We start from the raw sequence: 20,638 nt of genomic DNA, 5'->3' as shown, positions 1-20,638 counted from the left end.
TGATCTGGTTTCAGCTGAATCTTTTATGCTGAAATTGTTCCTGTTAGTTTGGAGTGAAATTTGTGGTTGATATCAGCTCTCTTTTACCTCCGTGTTTGGTCTCCTCCTCCTCTAAAGGTAACGTCTGAGTCATCTCTGCTTCAGGAAACTTAAAAAGTAAAACCAGGTTCTGATCCTACAGAAGGAAAACTTCATTTAATGTCCCACTGGAATCTAAAACTAGACTTAGAACAGAAATAAACCACATGGAAATTTTCGTTCGCTGTCTGTAATAACTGTAGGACAGTCTGTGGTCCGTTTAGGACTGTCTGTAATAACTGTAGGACAGTCTGTGGTCCGTTTAGGACTGTCTGTAATAACTGTAGGACAGTCTGTGGTCCGTTTAGGACAGTCTGTGGTGCATTCACTGTCTCCTGTTTCTCAGTGATTCTGTTTCAGTTTCATTAAAGTTGAATTGAATCGAGGACTGAAAGTTGATTCTTGGTGTTTAGAAGGAAACGGGTCAGGAGGTCAGAAAACCTGATTCCAGAGGAGCACTTGAACATATCAGACCTGCTTATTCAGGACATTTAAACCGACTGTCACTCTTTTAAAGTCAAGTTTGCTGTTTGTCTGAAACCTTCCTTTCAAAGATTATTTCATCTAAACTCTCCTAGTTTATGAATCAGTCTGTGTTCAACCAAAGTTTATTTTAAATCCATGAAGAAAATGTCAAAAACTGAACAGTCTGTCCATTTTATATGGTAAAAGATGTTCTGAGATGCAAAATAAAGACTGAATATTAAACAAAAAGCTTGAAATGATGGATCTCCATGGTAACTGATGCGACACAGCCAGATCTCCATGGTAACTGATGCTACACAGCTACACCTCCATGGTAACTGATGCTACACAGCTACACCTCCATGGTAACTGATGCTACACAGCTACACCTCCATGGTAACTGATGCTACACAGCTACACCTCCATGGTAACTGATGCTACGGAGCTAGATCTCCATGGTAACTGATGCTACACAGCTAGCTCTCTATGGTAACTGATGCTACACAGCTACATCTCCATGGTAACTGATGGTACACAGCTAGATCTCCATGGTAACTGATGCTACACAGCTAGCTCTCTATGGTAACTGATGGTACACAGCTAGATCTCCATGGTAACTGATGGTACACAGCTAGATCTCCATGGTAACTGATACTACACAGCTAGATCTCCATGGTAACTGATGTTACACAGCTACATCTCCACGGTAACTGATGCTACACGGCTAGATCTCCATGGTAACTGATGTTGCACAGCTAGATCTCCATGGTAACTGATGGTACACAGCTACATCTCCATGGTAACTGATCCTGTGGTCGTGACCCAGTTCGGATCAGGTTCTGTTCAGAGTTTAGTCTCGGATCGTGTCTCCTTCAGATTGAATCTGTTCGTCTGTGAGCAGCTGAAGTTGTTTTTACTGTTTGTCGTGTCTCTGAAGGAACCTGCAGGTGTTCAGTCTGTGACTCAGACATCCCATAATGTGTTTTCCTGTTTGGTTCTGGTCTGTTTATGCTGCTGGTAGTTTACAGATGAGACAGCTGATCATTCTGCTGGTGTTTATTACCGTCAGTTGCATTCATTTGTCTGGGTTTCAACCAGAACCTAAAAGGATTTACACGTGATGAACTTAAATGTTTAAATGAAGGAATTTAAATGATCAGTGCATACATCAGAGGGGTCAAACTCATTTTAGTTCAGGGGCCACATGCAAACCAGTCTGATCTCCAGTAAAACCAGTAAAACCACAGCGTAATAACTGAAAAATAACCACAACTCCTCATGGTTCCTCAGTTTTACTGCAGAAATGTTCACATTAAATGAACTACCTTTTTACTAAACATCATGAACACCCTGAAATTTATTAAGAAAAACAAATTCAGTTTCACCAACATTCATCCTCAGTTTATCATTTCCACATCACAACTTCCAGATCACAGAGAGTCTACAAAGGAACACAACGTTAAGTCACCTGGACCTGAACCATGGAGGGTTTACTGGAGGATCAGAACCACAAGAAAAGACAAAAAACAACAAAAATAAGATAAAATATTACAAAAATGAGACAAATGACACGAAACAAAATAAAAAAGATGAAGAATTACACAAAAAAGTGGTCAAAAAAGGTACAAAACATCAAAGCAAAATACAAGATGACAACAATAATACCAGTCAATGCGAAACCGTCTGGAGTCTTGGTGGACAGTAGGTCCACCACAGCTGGAGAGTTTGGTGGACCTACAATGCTCGGACGGAAAAAAGCGCAATTTACGACAAAAAATGTAACAAAATAATCAAAGGAGACAATATCTTTTGAAATCATTTAATCGTTTATTTATTTAGGCTTCAAGAGGATATATGTTGATCTTTTTATTGTTTTCCTCCTCCTCTTCATGTCAGACACATATCCATCGTCATCAACATCCTCATGAACAAATTCGGCATGTGCCGGGCCTGGGCGACGTTCTCTTCAACATTCAGTACTTGGTCAGCATCATCCACTATCTGTACCTCTTCTCGCTGACCACGCGATCGATAGTCTCATAGCAACTCTCGCGGCGTCAGCGAGAATTCGCACAAGCACGAGATTTCATATCCAAGATGGTGTGAACAGAATGAAAACATCGCTTGCTGCGCAGTTTAGTGGGTAAATACGCTTCAATTTGTCTTTAATTTGCCATTATTTTCTGTTGGAAAGCATCGCGTTGATAGATCGCTTCAATTCGTTGTTAAATTATCTTTATTTGTTGATAAATACGTCGCCGGAGGGCGGCGGACAGGCGGTCCGGCTGGGTGCGAGAAAATGGCGGACTGACGGACTTTCTGGTCTCGTCGGTCCGGCGGGTTTCGCATTGACTGAATACAAAGAACACAAGCAAGACAAAAAGGAGAAACAAAACAACAAAAACATGACAAAAACGCTAAAAGTCGGACAAAAAAAGACAAAAAAACAACAAAACCAAGACAAAATATTACAAAAATGAGACACAAAATGACCAAAAAAGTTTGGTCAAAGCAAGAAAAAGAGAAGTATTTTGATAAAAAGGTACAAAGCGACAAAAAGAAATGGACTAACACCACAAGCGAGACAAAAAGGAAACAAAACAAAATAAGACACAAAACAACAAAAATGAGACGGACCACATTCAAAAGAAGAGATAAAAAATTTGATGAAGTTACGAAGTGACAAATAGAAACGAGACAAAAAAATGATGAGTGAAACAAAACGACAACAAAATAGACAACACAAGCAAGACGAAAAAAATACAAAATGAGAAACAAAGCAACAAAAGTCACGCACAAAACAATGAATCAAAAGCGGAACACTAAATGATAAAAATGAGACAAAAACACAAAACGACAAAAGCATGATAAATGACAAAAAGCAGGCAAAAGAAGATGAAAAAAGACAAAAGAACAAAGAACAATCTAGTATTTTACTTTATGAAAACAACGTGTCATGGTCTGGAAATGATTTCAAATTTATAGTTTTACTAATTTACAATCTGCAGTTAATGTCTTCTCTGTAGTTTTTACTCTCTGAGGACCGGATTGGACCCTCTGGAGGACCACTTTTGGCCCACGGGCCTCATGTTGGACACCCCTGTAGTGTGCAGATAGCGTGTATTTAGCGTGTAATTAACAGATGCTGTGAGGACGTTAATGTCTCCTTTTATTCTGCCTCATCAGGTTTCTGTCCCCGCCCCCTGTGTGTGTGTGTGTGTGTGTGTGTGTGTGTGTGTGTGTGTGTGTGTGTGTGTGTGTGTGTGTGTGTGTGTGTGTGTGTGTGTGTGTGTGTGTGTGTGTGTGTGTGTGTGTGTGTGTGTGTGTGTGTGTGTGTATAGTTGTGTGTGTGCTGCAGCGTCTCGCATGTTTTTCTGCAGCTCAGTCGGTCGAGGTCGAGCGACATCCAGATAGAGCAGAGAGAGAGAGGCTGTTTTTTTTGTCCACCATAGAAGAAGCACCGTTTTTTTCTTCTTCTGCTGCTGCAGTCTCTCAGTCTCTCAGATCTCAGATCGAGGCTGCAGCTGCATCTCTGCTGTGTCTCTTCCAGCGACCGAAGCTGCCAGATCGTGGCTGATTGATTATTGATTACTGATCGCTTTGATGGACCGTGTGGCTCTGTGAGGCGTCGGGAGGTTTGTTGTTGTTTTTGTTGGAATCTGCAGACGTTTGATCCGTCAGAATCAACGACTGCAGCTGTTGATGATCAGAACCGTCTGTCGATCAGATTGATTAGCTGATTTCATTATTGATTAATCGGCCTGTTTTCCATTTAATTCCTTAAAATGACGCCTTCAGATGTCAGATCCAGTCCAGATCAGCTGATTGCTCATTTTATTCTAGAGATTCTGTTCTTTATTTGGATTTTCAAACCAAAGCTGCTGTAAAAAATGGTGGAAAATAAATAATAAAACCATTAAAATAATAACAATGAATGGAAAAAAACAGAAAAGGTGAAATAAATCAATAAATTAATAAAAATACAACATGAATGTAATCATGATTTTTCAGCATTGGACTGATTTTAAAAAAAAAAAAAACATTTGAAGCCGTCATGTTCAGGATTTATAATGTTTTCATCATTTTCTGTCTGTTTTTGACCAGAATCGATCAATTGATGGTGAAAATAATCAGCTGATTGATCATCAGTGATGTGAAACAGGGAAGCTTTTTATTGATCTGTATCTGAAATGATTGATTAATGGATGAATGTATTGATCGGTTATCAGGAACATCTGGTCGAGTTTAATAAATATTTATAATCACAGTTTATTTGCAGACCTTAAAGAATGTCTTTAACATTTTTAGTTTGCATTAAGTCGCCTACATTTTCAGTTTGTTTCTATTTTTATGATGTTTGTCTGACGATTTATAAAATTTTATTTTCTACAAATCTCACACTTCAACAAACTCAGCATGCAGATATAAATTAAAACGTAGAAATTCGGGTTGATGATTTCGTAAAAATGTATAAATTCTGCAGAGCTGAATGACATGATTTTAAAAGTTTCAGATTTTTACAAAATCAGCAGCAACTGCTAAACGTATTTATTTTTTACTATTTAACCCTCTGAACCCAATTTTTGTTTTTTGTTTTTTTGACAAATATTTACTATTTTCGACAAGTTTCAAGTCAAAATATGGACATTTTAAAAATCATTTTGAAGAAATGTGCAGTAATTGTGACTACATTTTAAGTTTCGTGGACTATATTTTGTTCCAAACGGTTTTGAATCTTTTTGTCACTTGTAGAACATGTTATCGACTGAAAACTTGAGTTATTTTAAACAATTTCAGTCATTTTTTGAAAAAATGGTGCTATTTTGGTGCAATTTTTGAGTCATTCCAGACAAGTTTCAAGTCAAAATGTGGACTTTTTAAAATCATTTTGAACAAATATGCAGTAATTGTGGACACATTTTAATTTTCTTGGACTATTGTTTGTATTTTCCGGTAAATTTCAAGCAAGTTTGAATGTTTTTGTCAATTTTCAAATAGGGCTGCACCCGAATATCCAAATATTCATTCACTACGGCTCTATCCGGATATTAATTTTGTTATCCGAATACCCCCCCTCCCCCCGCCGTCGGACGTCACCGGGCGGAAAAAATATGCAGCGTTACCGTCTTCCTTCCACCTTCAGCCCACATCGGCTCATCTCATCGTGTGATCACATCGACATATACACATATGTCTATGTGATCACCCCCTCCTCCCCCCAGACGAAAATATTCGGAGCTCGTCTCTTCCCTTCCCCTTCGGCCCATTTCGGCTCATCCCGTCTTGTTCGGCTCATCTCTGCTCATCCATTTGTGTTTCTTACCACCTGAATGTCCGGGTTGCTGCCAACTCTGACGTCACGCTTCACTTCGTTGCATAAACACAAGACAAGATGCTGAAGTTTGGGAATTCTTCAGTTTAACTAAAGATTAAACGAGGGCAAAATGTGGACCAGACGAACGGATCCAAATATTCGGGCCGTCTCCGCCGCACCCCCCTCCGGTCGGACGTTACGGGGCGGAACGAATATCCGGATATTCGTGTTTAATAGGGCCCGATTATTCGGAGGCCAGAAACCACTATTCGGGCCAGCCCTATCGTCAAACAGGTTTTTGACTCAGACTTTGAGTTATTTTGGACAATTTTAGTCATTTTTGGACAAATTTTCATTACTTTGGGCTTTTTTTTGAGTCATTCTTGACAAGTTTCAAGTCAAAATATTGACTTTTTCAAAGTCATTTAGAAGAAATGTGCAGTAGTTGTGGACACATTTTAAATTACTTTAGAGTATTGTCAGTATGTCATTGCCGGTGAATTTCAAATGATTTTGACTCAAATTTTAAGTTATTTTGGACAGTTTTAGTTATTTATGAATCCATTTTGACTATTTTTGAGTCATTCAAGTTTCAAGTAAATTATGGGCTTTTAAATAATCGTTTAGAAGAAATCTGCAGTAACTGTGGACACATTTTAAATTCCTTTAGAGATGACGTGTTCTTTCTAACCTCTGACCATCTTAGCAGGTTGTAGATGGTTGATTTTTTGCAGACTTTCTAAAAAGATGCGTGGAATGACGTGATTTGGATTAAATATGTAAATTATCAGAACCTGAAGCTGAAGGACCGTTGGAAAGTAGAAAACCTGAAAATTCTCTTGGTTTTTACGGTTTCTGGCTGATGAACGACATTTTGGCGATTTATTTTTTTTCCTAAAAGATGTCGTGCTTTACATGCTAGTGGTTCAGAGGGTTAAATAAGTTGAATTCTCAGCTGAACGGATCATTAAATTAGCAAAATAAAGTGATATATATCCGTCCTATCTGCTGGAAAAGAACATTTCTGCCACTTACTGTCAGAAATGCCAACATTTGTACGTGTAAACAGCTAAAATGGTAAATACTCTGATTTAAAGGTAAAATGAATCCAATCAGAGCGATGCTGATCAGAAACGGTAAAAACCCTAAATGCTGTTCATCATCATCACAAACGGTGTCAGATGTAGATTAATCCACCGCTATAAATAGAGCCAGTGAACGCTCCGTTTGCTGCTGTTTACGTGATTAAAAGCTGCAGACAGCAGCTGCTCTATATAAAAATAGATAAAACTCCAGGCTTTAAATAGAAAACACGTCTGGAAGCTGTCACAGAAAGAACCTGCAAAAATCTGGTAAAAAACTGTGACAATAGCAGCAGATGGCAGTAAAGCAGAGATATTTGTACCTGAAAATAAAAATATAAAAATGTGTTTGCTGATTTAAATCCAGAAAAATAATGTGATTAGTTTTATTTAGTTTTGAACAATTTGAATTATTGTCAACATTTTCATGAGTAATAATGACTTTCTGTGGTTTTACAAGCTGTAATTTAATAAAAATCCAGAAAATAACATCATATTGTTTCTGAAAATTACATCTAAAGACTTTAAAAATGCATGAATAATTTGGCTAGTTTAGGTTTTTCTTGTAGCACCAGATGTCTTCTGATAACGGATTATTTTGGGCTGTTTTGTTGCTTTTCTCTGTTTCGTTTCCATGGAAACTTTGAGATTTTTAGGGTCTGGACTTTTGGTCGGACGTTTAAACGAGACGATCTGTGACGGATGTTTTTATTTTTTATTAATATCTGTCATTTGGTCCAAAGAAATGATCAGAAATTTAAATAATCTTAAGCTTCTGTATGAAGGAGGAGATATTTCCCAGCTGTCCTTGAATGCACCGTGCTGCCAGAACCAGAGTTTACAGAAATTATTAGCTTATATCAGAATTACGCAGTCGAGTGTTTTTAGGTCTTGTCTTGTTAATATTTTATAAGTTTGACCTCCTGAGCAGTGGACTAAAAATGCAGTCATTGTGGACCCATTTTAAGTTATTTTGGACAATTTTTTTTTCACTTCCAGTAAATATCAAGTCATTTTGACTCCATTTTTGAGTTATTTTGCACAATTTTAGTTATTTTGGGATTATTTTTTCCTATTTTGGCCTGTTTTTGAATCATTCTGGACAAATTTCAAGAACAAAACATTGACTTTTTGTCATTTTGAATGAATGTGCAGTAATTGTGGACACATTTTAAGTTATTTTGGACAATGTTTTTTGTTGTTTCCAGTAAATTTCAAGTCATTTTGGTGTAGTTGTGGTCATTCTGAACACATTTTGAATCAATCTGACCAAGTTTCAAGTCAAAATATGAAGTTCTTAATAATTATTTTGAAGAAATGTGCAGATATTGTGGACACATTTTAAGTTTGTTGGACAATTCTTTGATTTTTCCGATAAATGAAATGATTTTGACTAAAGTTTTGAGTTATTTTTGGGCAACTTTCATCATTTTTGGACTGTTTAAAAACTATTTTGGGCTTTTTTGAGTAATTCTGGAGAAGTTTCAAGTCAAAAAACTTTGGCTTTTTGTGATTTTGAAGTAATTGTGGACACATTTTAAGCTTCTTGGACAATTTTTCAACTTTCCAGTAAATGTCAAGCGATTTTGACTGTTTTTGTCACATCTTGAACATGTTTGTGACTCAAATTTTAAATTATTTTGGACAATTTTTTAAAAATAATTCTCGGACTTTTGTTTTTACTGTTTTGGGCTGTTTTGGGGTATTTTTTTTGTCATTTTGAATAAAATTTGTGTATTTGTGGACACATTTGAAGTCATTTTCTCAAGTCAAATTTTCATAATTTTTTGTATTTTTTTTTAGTAAATTTCAAGTCATTTCGGATGTTTTTGTAATTTTGGAAGAGTTTTGAGTTATTTTAGACAATTTTAGTCATTTTTTGACAAATATTTAGTATTTTGGGCTATTTTTGAGTAATTCTGGACAAATTTTAAGTTTTTTTTCATTTTGGACTGATATGCAGTAATTATGGCCACATTTTATGTTATTTTGGACTATTTTTTGACATTTCTAGTAAATGTCATTTTGGTGTAGTTGTGTTCATTTGGAACACATTTTGAGTCAATCTGTGTGAAAACATGTCAAAACATGGACTTTAAAAAATCATTTTGAAGAAATGTGCAGTAATTGTGGACACATTTTAAGTTATTTTGGACTATTTGTTTTCATTTCCAGTACATTTTAAGTGATTTTGATTAAAATTTTGATTTTGGTCAATTTTCATTATTTTTTTCACTTTTTTTTTTTTTTTTTTTTTTTTTTTTACTATTTGGGGCTATTTTTGAGTAATTCTGGGCAAGTTTCATGTCAAAAGCATTGCCGTTTTGTCATTTGTCATGAACTAATTTTGGGTACATGTGTACAGATTTCAAGTCAGTTTCAGTTTTAATTCTGCTGGAGTCAATCTGAGGAATAAACTAAACTAAAAGGTTGTTTTATTTTAAAGACTCTATTTAAAGATGAGCAACTTCCCATGTAAACATCCTCACGCCGCAGTTAAAACACTGAAAAAAAGAAAAAATACTCTAAAAAAAAGTGAAAATCTGGCAACGAGTGCGACAGAAAACTGTAGTGGTCCAATTGGCTGTTTTTTTTACAAGTAATGAGCTTCACATCATGATACTACCACCACCGTGCTTCACTTCAAGATTAATATTATTTTTAGTGATCATACCAGATGTTGTCTGTAACTTAACCAAACAGGAAAAAGGTGTAAAATGACATTAAATTATTCAGAAACATAAAGTTACAATCCGTAAAAAACCTGAATATTCTCAACAGCGTGTGCAGTTCTTTTTCTTCCACATCGTTGCGTTTCCATGACGATCGTTTGTGTTTTATTTAGTTCGACCAAAAGTCCAACCCTCCGATATCTTTACCTTGCTAACAGGAAGTGTTGCAGCTGAACAGAGGTCTGTGTGTTTTGTTACTAAGAGCTGGACGTCGGCTGCTCCATGTTGTGTCCCGCCTCCTGCCTGCCTCTCCTCCGGGAGTTGGCTCAGTGGCGCTGCCTGCTGGGCTGGCATCGCCAACACAGGGTCGCCTCCGGTAGCGCCGCAGGGCTAACCGCTAGCGCCGCAGGGCTAACTACTAGTGCCACAGGGCTAACCGCTAGCACCGGACAGCAGCAGCAGGGGTCAGAGGTCAGAACCCGGCGACCTGTTGGACGAACCAAACCACTGCCGGACAGCCAGGTGAGTCCTGGACAGGTGAAGACACAAACACCTGGAGCAGCTGGTTGGTCTGATTAGGAAAAACACCAAATTTAGTTCTCAAGGTAAAACTGAAAAACAGAAAGACGCTCTTTAATTTCTACAAAATAATGTCAGTTAATTCTAAAGATGAATTACATCATGATGCTGCCTCCACCATGCTTCACATCATGATACTGCCTCCACCATGCTTCACATCATGATACTGCCTCCACCATGCTTCACATCATGATACTGCCTCCACCATGCTTCACATCATGATACTGCCTCCACCATGCTTCACATCATGATACTGCCTCCACCATGCTTCACATCATGATACTGCCTCCACCATGCTTCACATCATGATACTGCCTCCACCATGCTTCACATCATGATACTGCCTCCACCATGCTTCATATCATGATACTGCCTCCACCATGCTTCACATCATGATACTGCCTCCACCATGCTTCATATCATGATACTGCCTCCACCATGCTTCACATCATGATGCTGCCTCCACCAGGGCTGTACAGTGCCAGCGTTTCACTCGCATATGCGCCTAAAAATAGATCGGTGCGAGTAGAAAAAATAAAAAGGGAGCACGCGTGCGAGTACAGATGTCAACCCTATCATTCGCATTTGCTCCTAAAATAAATCCACACAAAGTGGATCAAACTAAAAGTCACAGCCTACACCTTCTTCTTCAACAACTTTTTTTTTCACATTGGCACGCTACAACACGACATGGTCAGAAAAACCGTGAGCTCGTCTCCCCCCCACAGTACCGAGCATCACACAGACCGGCGCACTTTCTTAAAGCTACAGGCTCCTATTTTTGTCTTTAGCTTTTATGAACACATTAACTTGAAATAACCAAATACTGTGTCTGTCTAAATTATAATAATGCAAATGACACTAAATTAAGCGTGTGAAACAGTTTAAATAACATAAAGTAATAACTGAACTAAAACTGTCATCAGTTAACCTTATGCATGCCGCACCTATAATCAGACTCCCCTACAAATGCAAGATATGGCATCAAAATATGTCTGGTATTTATGTATAAAGTCTTTAATATAAGTATAGTTCTTAAGTATAAAGTTATTTGTAATTGTTGTTATTTTTATTGGGCCAGTTAACAATATAATAGAATTGAAATTCTTTATCCCACACCTGGGAAATTATTTGCTACAACAGCTACAACACCAAATTACAACAAGCTGTTTTTTTTTAAAATCCTAGTAAATTACAGTCTGTAAGAACAGATCACAGTATGGCAGATTAAGAACAGAGAGACTATTTCAAAACTAGGACTTTAACAGAAATATGCAGGTTGAGTTAACTGTGCAGATTGTATGATATGAAATAAAATCTGGAGTCAGAATTTGTTGGTCCACTTAACAAAATATGACTCCCCTATTATTTTGGCAAAGAAGTGACAACCTCCAAACTTTCTCCGCTACATCTGCTCCTCTGCTGCTGTTGTATAAGGTCTTGTGTACATGGTGGCTTCCACCAACTTTTTTGCTTGGAAATTGGAAAAATGTAACACAATGCCATCTGAGTGATAATGGAAAATATGACAAAAGAAAGAAGTCAGTAGACCAATCACACTCCAAATGAAAGGAAGCCATATTGGAGAAAGTTTTGTTTTCTTTTGTGAGAACAAAATCAATAATTCTTTACAAACTAATTACAAAATACACATGCAAATGTACACCGCCTTTTATGAGAACAAAATCAAACATAATTCTTTGCAAACTATTAACAAAATACACACACACACACACACACACACACTCTAAACATGGGCTTTGGTGTTTCCTTGTGACGGATGTAGTATAGATGTCCATCTGTAAAAATACATTGGTTTATTAGTTCACAAAGTCCTGAGGACCAATGAAGCTGATGTATCTGACACTGGTGAGGGATGATGATGTATTTAGTGGGAGAAGCTTTGTTTGTGCAATGTCACTGTTAGAACTGCATCCATTTATTTGACCACTGAAGACCTCATGAGGATCAGCTTGGAGGGGCCATGGCTGGAGGACTTTGATCCAAGTCCTGCAGTGGACCACTGGATGAACTCAGCCAAGTGTGCCAGGCGACTTGAATACAAAAAGATGTGGGACAGGGATGTTCTCTGTGTTAAATAACTGAGCCTACTGCTTGGCTTGTTGTGTGAATGTTAATAATAAAATTGTGCGATTCATCGTGAAAATTCATAGTGCTCCTAAATGTTTTTCTGTGCTCCTAAATTTTTTCATTTAGGAGCACCTGTGCTCCTAGTGAAAAAGCTAAGCGTACAGCCCTGGCCTCCACCGTGCTTCACATCATGATGCTGCCTCCACCATGCTTCACATCATGATGCTGCCTCCACCATGCTTCACATCATGATGCTGCCACCACCATGCTTCACATCATGATGCTGCCTCCACCGTGCTTCACATCATGATGCTGCCTCCACCGTGCTTCACATCATGATGCTGCCTCCACCGTGCTTCACATCATGATGCTGCCTCCACCGTGCTTCACATCATGATGCTGCCTCCACCGTGCTTCACATCATGATGCTGCCTCCACCGTGCTTCACATCATGATGCTGCCTCCACCGTGCTTCACATCATGATGCTGCCTCCACCGTGCTTCACATCATGATGCTGCCACCACCGTGCTTCACATCATGATGCTGCCACCACCGTGCTTCACATCATGATGCTGCCTCCACCGTGCTTCACATCATGATGCTGCCTCCACCGTGCTTCACATCATGATACTGCCACCACCGTGCTTCACATCATGATGCTGCCTCCACCGTGCTTCACATCATGATGCTGCCTCCACCGTGCTTCACATCATGATGCTGCCTCCACCGTGCTTCACATCATGATGCTGCCTCCACCGTGCTTCACATCATGATGCTGCCACCACCGTGCTTCACATCATGATGCTGCCTGCACCGTGCTTCACATCATGATACTGCCACCACCGTGCTTCACATCATGATGCTGCCTCCACCGTGCTTCACATCATGATGCTGCCTCCACCGTGCTTCACATCATGATGCTGCCACCACCGTGCTTCACATCATGATGCTGCCACCACCGTGCTTCACATCATGATGCTGCCACCACCGTGCTTCACATCATGATGCTGCCACCACCGTGCTTCACATCATGATGCTGCCTCCACCGTGCTTCACATCATGATGCTGCCTCCACCGTGCTTCACATCATGATGCTGCCACCACCGTGCTTCATCATGATGCTGCCTCCACCGTGCTTCACATCATGATGCTGCCACCACCGTGCTTCATCATGATGCTGCCTCCACCGTGCTTCATCATGATGCTGCCTCCACCGTGCTTCATCATGATGCTGCCTCCACCGTGCTTCATCATGATGCTGCCTCCACCGTGCTTCATCATGATGCTGCCTCCACCGTGCTTCATCATGATGCTGCCTCCACCGTGCTTCACATCATGATGCTGCCTCCACCGTGCTTCATCATGATGCTGCCACCACCGTGCTTCATCATGATGCTGCCACCACCGTGCTTCATCATGATGCTGCCACCACCGTGCTTCATCATGATGCTGCCTCCACCGTGCTTCACATCATGATGCTGCCTCCACCGTGCTTCATCATGATGCTGCCTCCACCGTGCTTCATCATGATGCTGCCACCACCGTGCTTCATCATGATGCTGCCACCACCGTGCTTCATCATGATGCTGCCTCCACCGTGCTTCACATCATGATGCTGCCTCCACCGTGCTTCACATCATGATGCTGCCTCCACCGTGCTTCACATCATGATGCTGCCTCCACCGTGCTTCACATCATGATGCTGCCTCCACCGTGCTTCATCATGATGCTGCCTCCACCGTGCTTCACATCATGATGCTGCCACCACCGTGCTTCATCATGATGCTGCCACCACCGTGCTTCATCATGATGCTGCCTCCACCGTGCTTCATCATGATGCTGCCTCCACCGTGCTTCACATCATGATGCTGCCTCCACCGTGCTTCATCATGATGCTGCCACCACCGTGCTTCATCATGATGCTCCCACCACCGTGCTTCATCATGATGCTGCCTCCACCGTGCTTCATCATGATGCTGCCACCACCGTGCTTCATCATGATGCTGCCTCCACCGTGCTTCATCATGATGCTGCCTCCACCGTGCTTCACATCATGATGCTGCCTCCACCGTGCTTCATCATGATGCTGCCTCCACCGTGCTTCATCATGATGCTGCCTCCACCGTGCTTCATCATGATGCTGCCTCCACCGTGCTTCATCATGATGCTGCCTCCACCGTGCTTCATCATGATGCTGCCACCACCGTGCTTCATCATGATGCTGCCACCACCGTGCTTCATCATGATGCTGCCTCCACCGTGCTTCATCATGATGCTGCCTCCACCGTGCTTCACATCATGATGCTGCCTCCACCGTGCTTCATCATGATGCTGCCACCACCGTGCTTCATCATGATGCTGCCTCCACCGTGCTTCATCATGATGCTGCCACCACCGTGCTTCATCATGATGCTGCCACCACCGTGCTTCATCATGATGCTGCCACCACCGTGCTTCATCATGATGCTGCCACCACCGTGCTTCATCATGATGCTGCCACCACCGTGCTTCATCATGATGCTGCCTCCACCGTGCTTCATCATGATGCTGCCTCCACCGTGCTTCACATCATGATGCTGCCTCCACCGTGCTTCATCATGATGCTGCCTCCACCGTGCTTCATCATGATGCTGCCTCCACCGTGCTTCATCATGATGCTGCCTCCACCGTGCTTCATCATGATGCTGCCACCACCGTGCTTCATCATGATGCTGCCACCACCGTGCTTCATCATGATGCTGCCTCCACCGTGCTTCATCATGATGCTGTCTCCACCGTGCTTCATCATGATGCTGCCTCCACCGTGCTTCACATCATGATGCTGCCTCCACCGTGCTTCGTCATGATGCTGCCTCCACCGTGCTTCGTCATGATGCTGCCACCACCGTGCTTCGTCATGATGCTGCCTCCACCGTGCTTCACGTCATGATGCTGCCTCCACCGTGCTTCATCATGATGCTGCCTCCACCGTGCTTCATCATGATGCTGCCTCCACCGTGCTTCATCATGATGCTGCCACCACCGTGCTTCATCATGATGCTGCCTCCACCGTGGTTCATCATGATGCTACCTCCACCGTGCTTCATCATGATGCTGCCTCCACCGTGCTTCTCGTCACTTTTTCACTTTCAGTCTAAATGAGTTGGCTGTTTCTTTCCTTACTATAAATTGGACATTTTCTGGTGTTGAAAGACGTAAATCAAACAGAAAAACGGCTCCGTTGAGCTACTTGCCTAAATAAACTGCCTTCCTCTTTGAGTTCAGTGTTTCAATGAATTCCTTGGTGGCGGGCTGGGCTGGGTGTTATGGAGGTTATCTCTAACAGGTTTACCCTCTCAGCCTCTCGGTACTTTCAGCCTGATTGCTATTGATCGTGTTGCAGAGGTTTTCCTGCTGCGCTGCCGTTCCTCTGATGGATTTGAAGCTTCATATTTCAGGTTTCAGGCCTTTTATTGACTCTGGTTTTCAGCTGGTTTCAAATGCTGCACGGGAGTTTAACACATTTAGTTTCTATTTATTAACACAATTAGATTTTTTTCCACCTGATTTACAGTTTCCCTCCAGAATTCCACCTTTTCTTCTGATGTAGAAAAACATGAGCAAAATGAACTCAGGTGTGCCGGGAAAAGCCTCGTTTCATCCGGTGTTTTCCACTCGTGTGTTTCTGTTGGAGAAGGCTGTGATTAATCAGATCTTATGTTGTTGTTTTAAAATAAATTAAGTCAACAGTGGGAGGTGTTCTTATAATTAATCTGATTTTTCCATCGATCAAATGACGCCATAAACAGCCGTTTGGTTTAAACGAGTAAAAGTGATGAATATTTAATGCTTTTAGTCTTAAACTGAACAGGATTAACTTTGTTCTTATCTGCATTAAAATCTGTTCATAGAGACGACAACCTTTCGATTTGTGTCTCATTCTGCTGGTTTTTGTATTATTAGTTGGTTTTGCATCTCGTTCTGCTGGTTTTTAGTCCCAGTCGTCATTTTGTGGTTTAAATCCAATCAGTCTGCTGCTGTAAATAAGAGATGTGTCTCCAGATCTGTGTAGAAAAGGAGGTTAGAGTTATAAATTCATGACTGGAGGTGTTTCTGCTGAATCCTGCAGATAATCCATTTATTAAATCCTTTCTACGAGCCGATCATGTGCAGTGTGTCTGTTGGCAGGAAAGTGTCACACCATTAAAAGCTGTGAAAAGCACATTACCAAAATTACACCATTTATCAGCTACTAATTGTAAAAACACACAAAACCACCACTTTGTAACGGCCCTTGAACGTATCATTTGTGTTGTCGCTAAAATGACCAAGTCTAAGCTTAAAATTGTCATATTTCATTAAAATTCTGCAAAAATAAGCAGATTTCATGAACTCGATTCCTTCAAAAAACAAAAACATGAAGCCACGACTGATTCAGATGAACTGCAGGCAGCGTATGGAACCCAGTTAAAAAGGTTCAATATGTTTAATGTCGTGCTAACGTCATGCTATATTTGTGCTATTGTTGTGCTGATGTTATGTTAGCGTTGTGTTAACGTTGTGTTAACGTTGTTCCTCCTCAGTACTCCTCAGCCGGCTGCCTGCTCTCCCTCCACCACAGTGAGAAACCCGACCATGAGGAGGTGTGTGAGTTCCGTCCCTACACCTGTCCCTGTCCTGGAGCTTCCTGTAAATGGCACGGAGCTCTGGAGGCCGTGATGCCGCACCTGATGCACGCACACAAGTCCATCACCACGTTACAGGTACACAGTTCTACACAACACAGACACACAAGTCCATCACCACGTTACAGGTACACAGTTCTACACAACACAGACACACAAGTCCATCACCACGTTACAGGTACACAGTTCTACACAACACAGACACACAAGTCCATCACCACGTTACAGGTACACAGTTCTACACAACACAGGCACACAAGTCCATCACCACGTTACAGGTACACAGTTCTACACAACACAGACACACAAGTCCATCACCACGTTACAGGTACACAGTTCTACACAACACAGGCACACAAGTCCATCACCACGTTACAGGTACACAGTTCTACACAACACAGGCACACAAGTCCATCACCACGTTACAGGTACACAGTTCTACACAACAGTCGGCTTTATGTGTCTTTGTCGTCGTGTTGTGTCTCCTTTGTGTTGTTTCATGTCAAATCATTTTAAACACATTTTGAGTCACTCTGGACAAATTTCAAGTCAAATTCTTTCTTTTTCAAATGTGCATGGACACATTTTAAATTTCTTTGGCTGTTTTCTGTCATTTCCCGTAAATGTGAAGTGATTTTGATGTTTCTGACTCAAATTTTCAGTTACTTTGGACAATTTTTTGTCATTTTTAGAACCATTTTTACTATTTTGGGCTGTTTTTGAGTTGGTTTCAGATGAAAAACTTTGTCTTTTTGTCTTTTTGAACAAGTCTTGGTTTAGTTGCAGACACAGTTCAAGTCAACTCTTTATACATTTTTGTAATTTCTGGTAAATTTCCAGTCATTTTGGATGAGTTTTGAGTTATTTCAGACAATGAAAAGTCTTTTTGCACAGTTTGTGCTCTAACCCATAATGACCTGGCATGGAGCTTCTGATGTCAGATCATTCTAGAAAACCTCAAACTAAGGAGGTGCTTCAGACCTTCAGATCATCTTCAGACGTGTTTCCTGTGAACCTCCATGAACTTCCTGACGGTTTTCCTTTGGTCCTCCAGGGTGAAGACATCGTGTTCCTGGCGACCGACATCAACCTCCCGGGCGCCGTGGACTGGGTGATGATGCAGTCGTGCTTCAGCCATCATTTCATGCTGGTTCTGGAGAAGCAGGAGAAGTACGAGGGCCACCAGCAGTTCTTCGCCGTCGTGCTGCTCATCGGGACCCGGAAGCAGGCCGAGAACTTCGCCTACCGGCTGGAGCTCAACGGGAACCGGCGCCGTCTGACCTGGGAGGCCACGCCCCGCTCCATCCACGACGGCGTGGCGGCCGCCATCATGAACAGCGACTGCCTGGTGTTCGACACGTCCGTGGCCCACCTGTTCGCCGACAACGGCAACCTGGGCATCAACGTCACCATCTCCATGTGCTGAGGGCAGCAAACGCCTCGCGGGGCATCGAACGCCTCGCGGGGCATCGAACGCCTCGCGGGGCAGCTGGTTCAGGAGGCGTTTGAGTGCCGCCCGTTCATCAGGACTGTTTCCTCCTCAGCTTGGATCCGTCGACACCAGCAGAGAACGCTTTCCCTCCAGATGTTTGTGTTCTGCAGATTATTCTTGACTTCAATCAACCAGAAGACGTCAGATTTAAACAGAAACCCTCAAATCTGAGCAGATATTTAACATGAATCTACGTTTAACTTTATCTTTGATTGATGAAAGATAATTTTATCAGTGAAGTTTGATGTAAAGGAGTTAGATTGTAATCTTCCAGATGTCTGAGTTAAATATTTGAAGATTCATTAAAATCAGATCAGAGAACATGAATGTGACGGAAAATGAACTTTACTGATCAGGAATAATCTGCAGATCGATCAGTTCTCTGAGATCCTCTGGAGCTGCCGGTGGATTCACGTAAACCTTTGGGAAACGTCTGGACTCTTCAGAGCCGATGGTGCTGGCTGACCTCAGATGAAAGAATCCTGCAGAGCCTTAATCCACACAGAAGACCTCCCAGAACACAACAACGTTCAGACAACGCAGAAGAAACCTTCAGAGAACACGTCTGGATGAAACCAAGCTGCAATAAAAACCCAAAGACGCGCGATGTGGAGTTCTGACCCGGAGGTTTAAGACCGAATGAAAACATCTGAACCCTCTGAGCTCCAGACTTTGTTTTTAGTCAGCAGACGATCTGAAGGTGAACGTTTCCATGTTTCTAAAGCTGAAATGTTAAAGGTTTGGACTAAAACCAGCAGCTTCAGGGAAGAATTCTAAACATATTTCACTGTTTTACAGCGTCTGCTTGTTGGAATAGTTCATGTTTTCTGTTTGGATTTTTTTCACGTCTCTGACACGTTTAATTTATGAATTATTAAAGAGAAATTAAATAAATGGATTCCATTTGGCCCCAGAATTTGTGAAATTTCCCCAACAAAACAGACAAGCAGTTTAAAAAAAGTAGAAAACCTGATTATTAATAAAAAAAAACTTTTTACAGTCTGCTCATACATTCTGTCATTTTGGTGATTTAAAAAAATCACAGAAAATCTGGAAAACATCTGAAATCAGCATGTCCGATGTTTTCCATATTTTTATTTATTTTTATTGTAAATATCACAAATTTCAGCTCAGAATTTATAAAATCTCAAAAAACCCAAAAAACAAACGAATATTTAAAAAATGTTAAAAATCTGATTCTTATTATTTTACATTTTTGCTTCATAAATTGTAATTTTAATGACTTAAATTTTTTTTTAAAATTAACCAAAATTGGTGGAAACATCTGGAATCATGTCTAGTATTTTCCATATTTTATTATTATTTTTGTTTGTTTTTGGCTCCGTTTTAATCAACACACATTTATAAATAAATAATAATATTTTCACAATTTTACGCTCAGATTTTCACAATTCCCCCAAAACAGACGCGTAGTTAAAAAAATTGTTGAAAATTTTGTTATTTTTTACATTTCTGGCTCATAAATTCTGTCATTTTTTTAATTTAAAAAAGGAATTCAATAAAAACGGGGGAAAACATCTGGAATCTTGTCGGATATTTTAGATTTTGATGAAATATCAGAAATTTTAAGTGCAGAATTTATTTATTTCTCTAATAAAACAGGAGGAGCTGAAACCTGCTGATGAATGACATCATTCTGGTGATTTGTTCAAAAGAAATGGTTTGTTTTTGGGCTTCGGAGGGTTCAAATGTTTATCATTGTATTAAGCACGGTGGTGGCGGTATCATGAGCCCCCACTGTGCTTTTAACTGAAGCTGCGGCACGACGACAGCTTTAGTTCTTTATTTTTCATATTTAAGGATTAAATGAAGGTTTTGCAGCTGAAATCCGGTCAGATGAAGTTTTTAAATGTGTAATTTCTGCTGTAAATATGTATAAATGTGTATAAATATTAAATATGCAGAACCAGACTTCACTGTGCAAACGACCAAACTCTCAGCGATGATCAGCTCCACGTCAACACTTTGTACCAGATGTTTTCACAACCTGTAAATGATTTAAAGCGACGGTATATTTTATAAAAAAAAACACAGACTGCTGCTTTTATTCTGCTTTTTGTTTGTTTGTTTGTTGCTCGACTGTTCAGAGTTTATGGGAACCTCAAATCGTCTGAATTCTGTTCTTGTTCTCGGTTCTGTGATGTTTCTGTAATAAACGGGTGCAGTTTGTTTAACCTGA

General features: G+C 40.7%; 1 protein-coding gene across 3 annotated transcripts in view; it reads left to right on the top strand.

Annotated features, from left to right (window-relative positions):
• siah2l (seven in absentia homolog 2 (Drosophila)-like) overlaps positions 1–20,638 on the top strand; it is a 21,586-nt gene extending 948 nt beyond the window's left edge. Inside the window, exons 1-4 of one of the 3 annotated variants that reach the window (XM_051938028.1) lie at positions 3,911–4,178; positions 9,874–10,133; positions 16,845–17,024; positions 18,001–20,638. In XM_051938028.1, the coding sequence (XP_051793988.1) occupies positions 9,894–10,133; positions 16,845–17,024; positions 18,001–18,372 (792 nt within the window). In that variant the 5' untranslated portion in view covers positions 3,911–4,178; positions 9,874–9,893 and the 3' untranslated portion in view covers positions 18,373–20,638. The other 2 variants (XM_051938026.1, XM_051938027.1) reach the window with 2 other exon arrangements.

Source organism: Acanthochromis polyacanthus, chromosome 17 (assembly GCF_021347895.1).
Source record: "Acanthochromis polyacanthus isolate Apoly-LR-REF ecotype Palm Island chromosome 17, KAUST_Apoly_ChrSc, whole genome shotgun sequence".
In the NCBI taxonomy this organism is placed as follows: domain Eukaryota; kingdom Metazoa; phylum Chordata; class Actinopteri; family Pomacentridae; genus Acanthochromis; species Acanthochromis polyacanthus.
The sequence above is the reverse complement of the archived record's forward strand: the minus strand, read 5'-3'. Positions and strand labels throughout refer to the sequence as shown.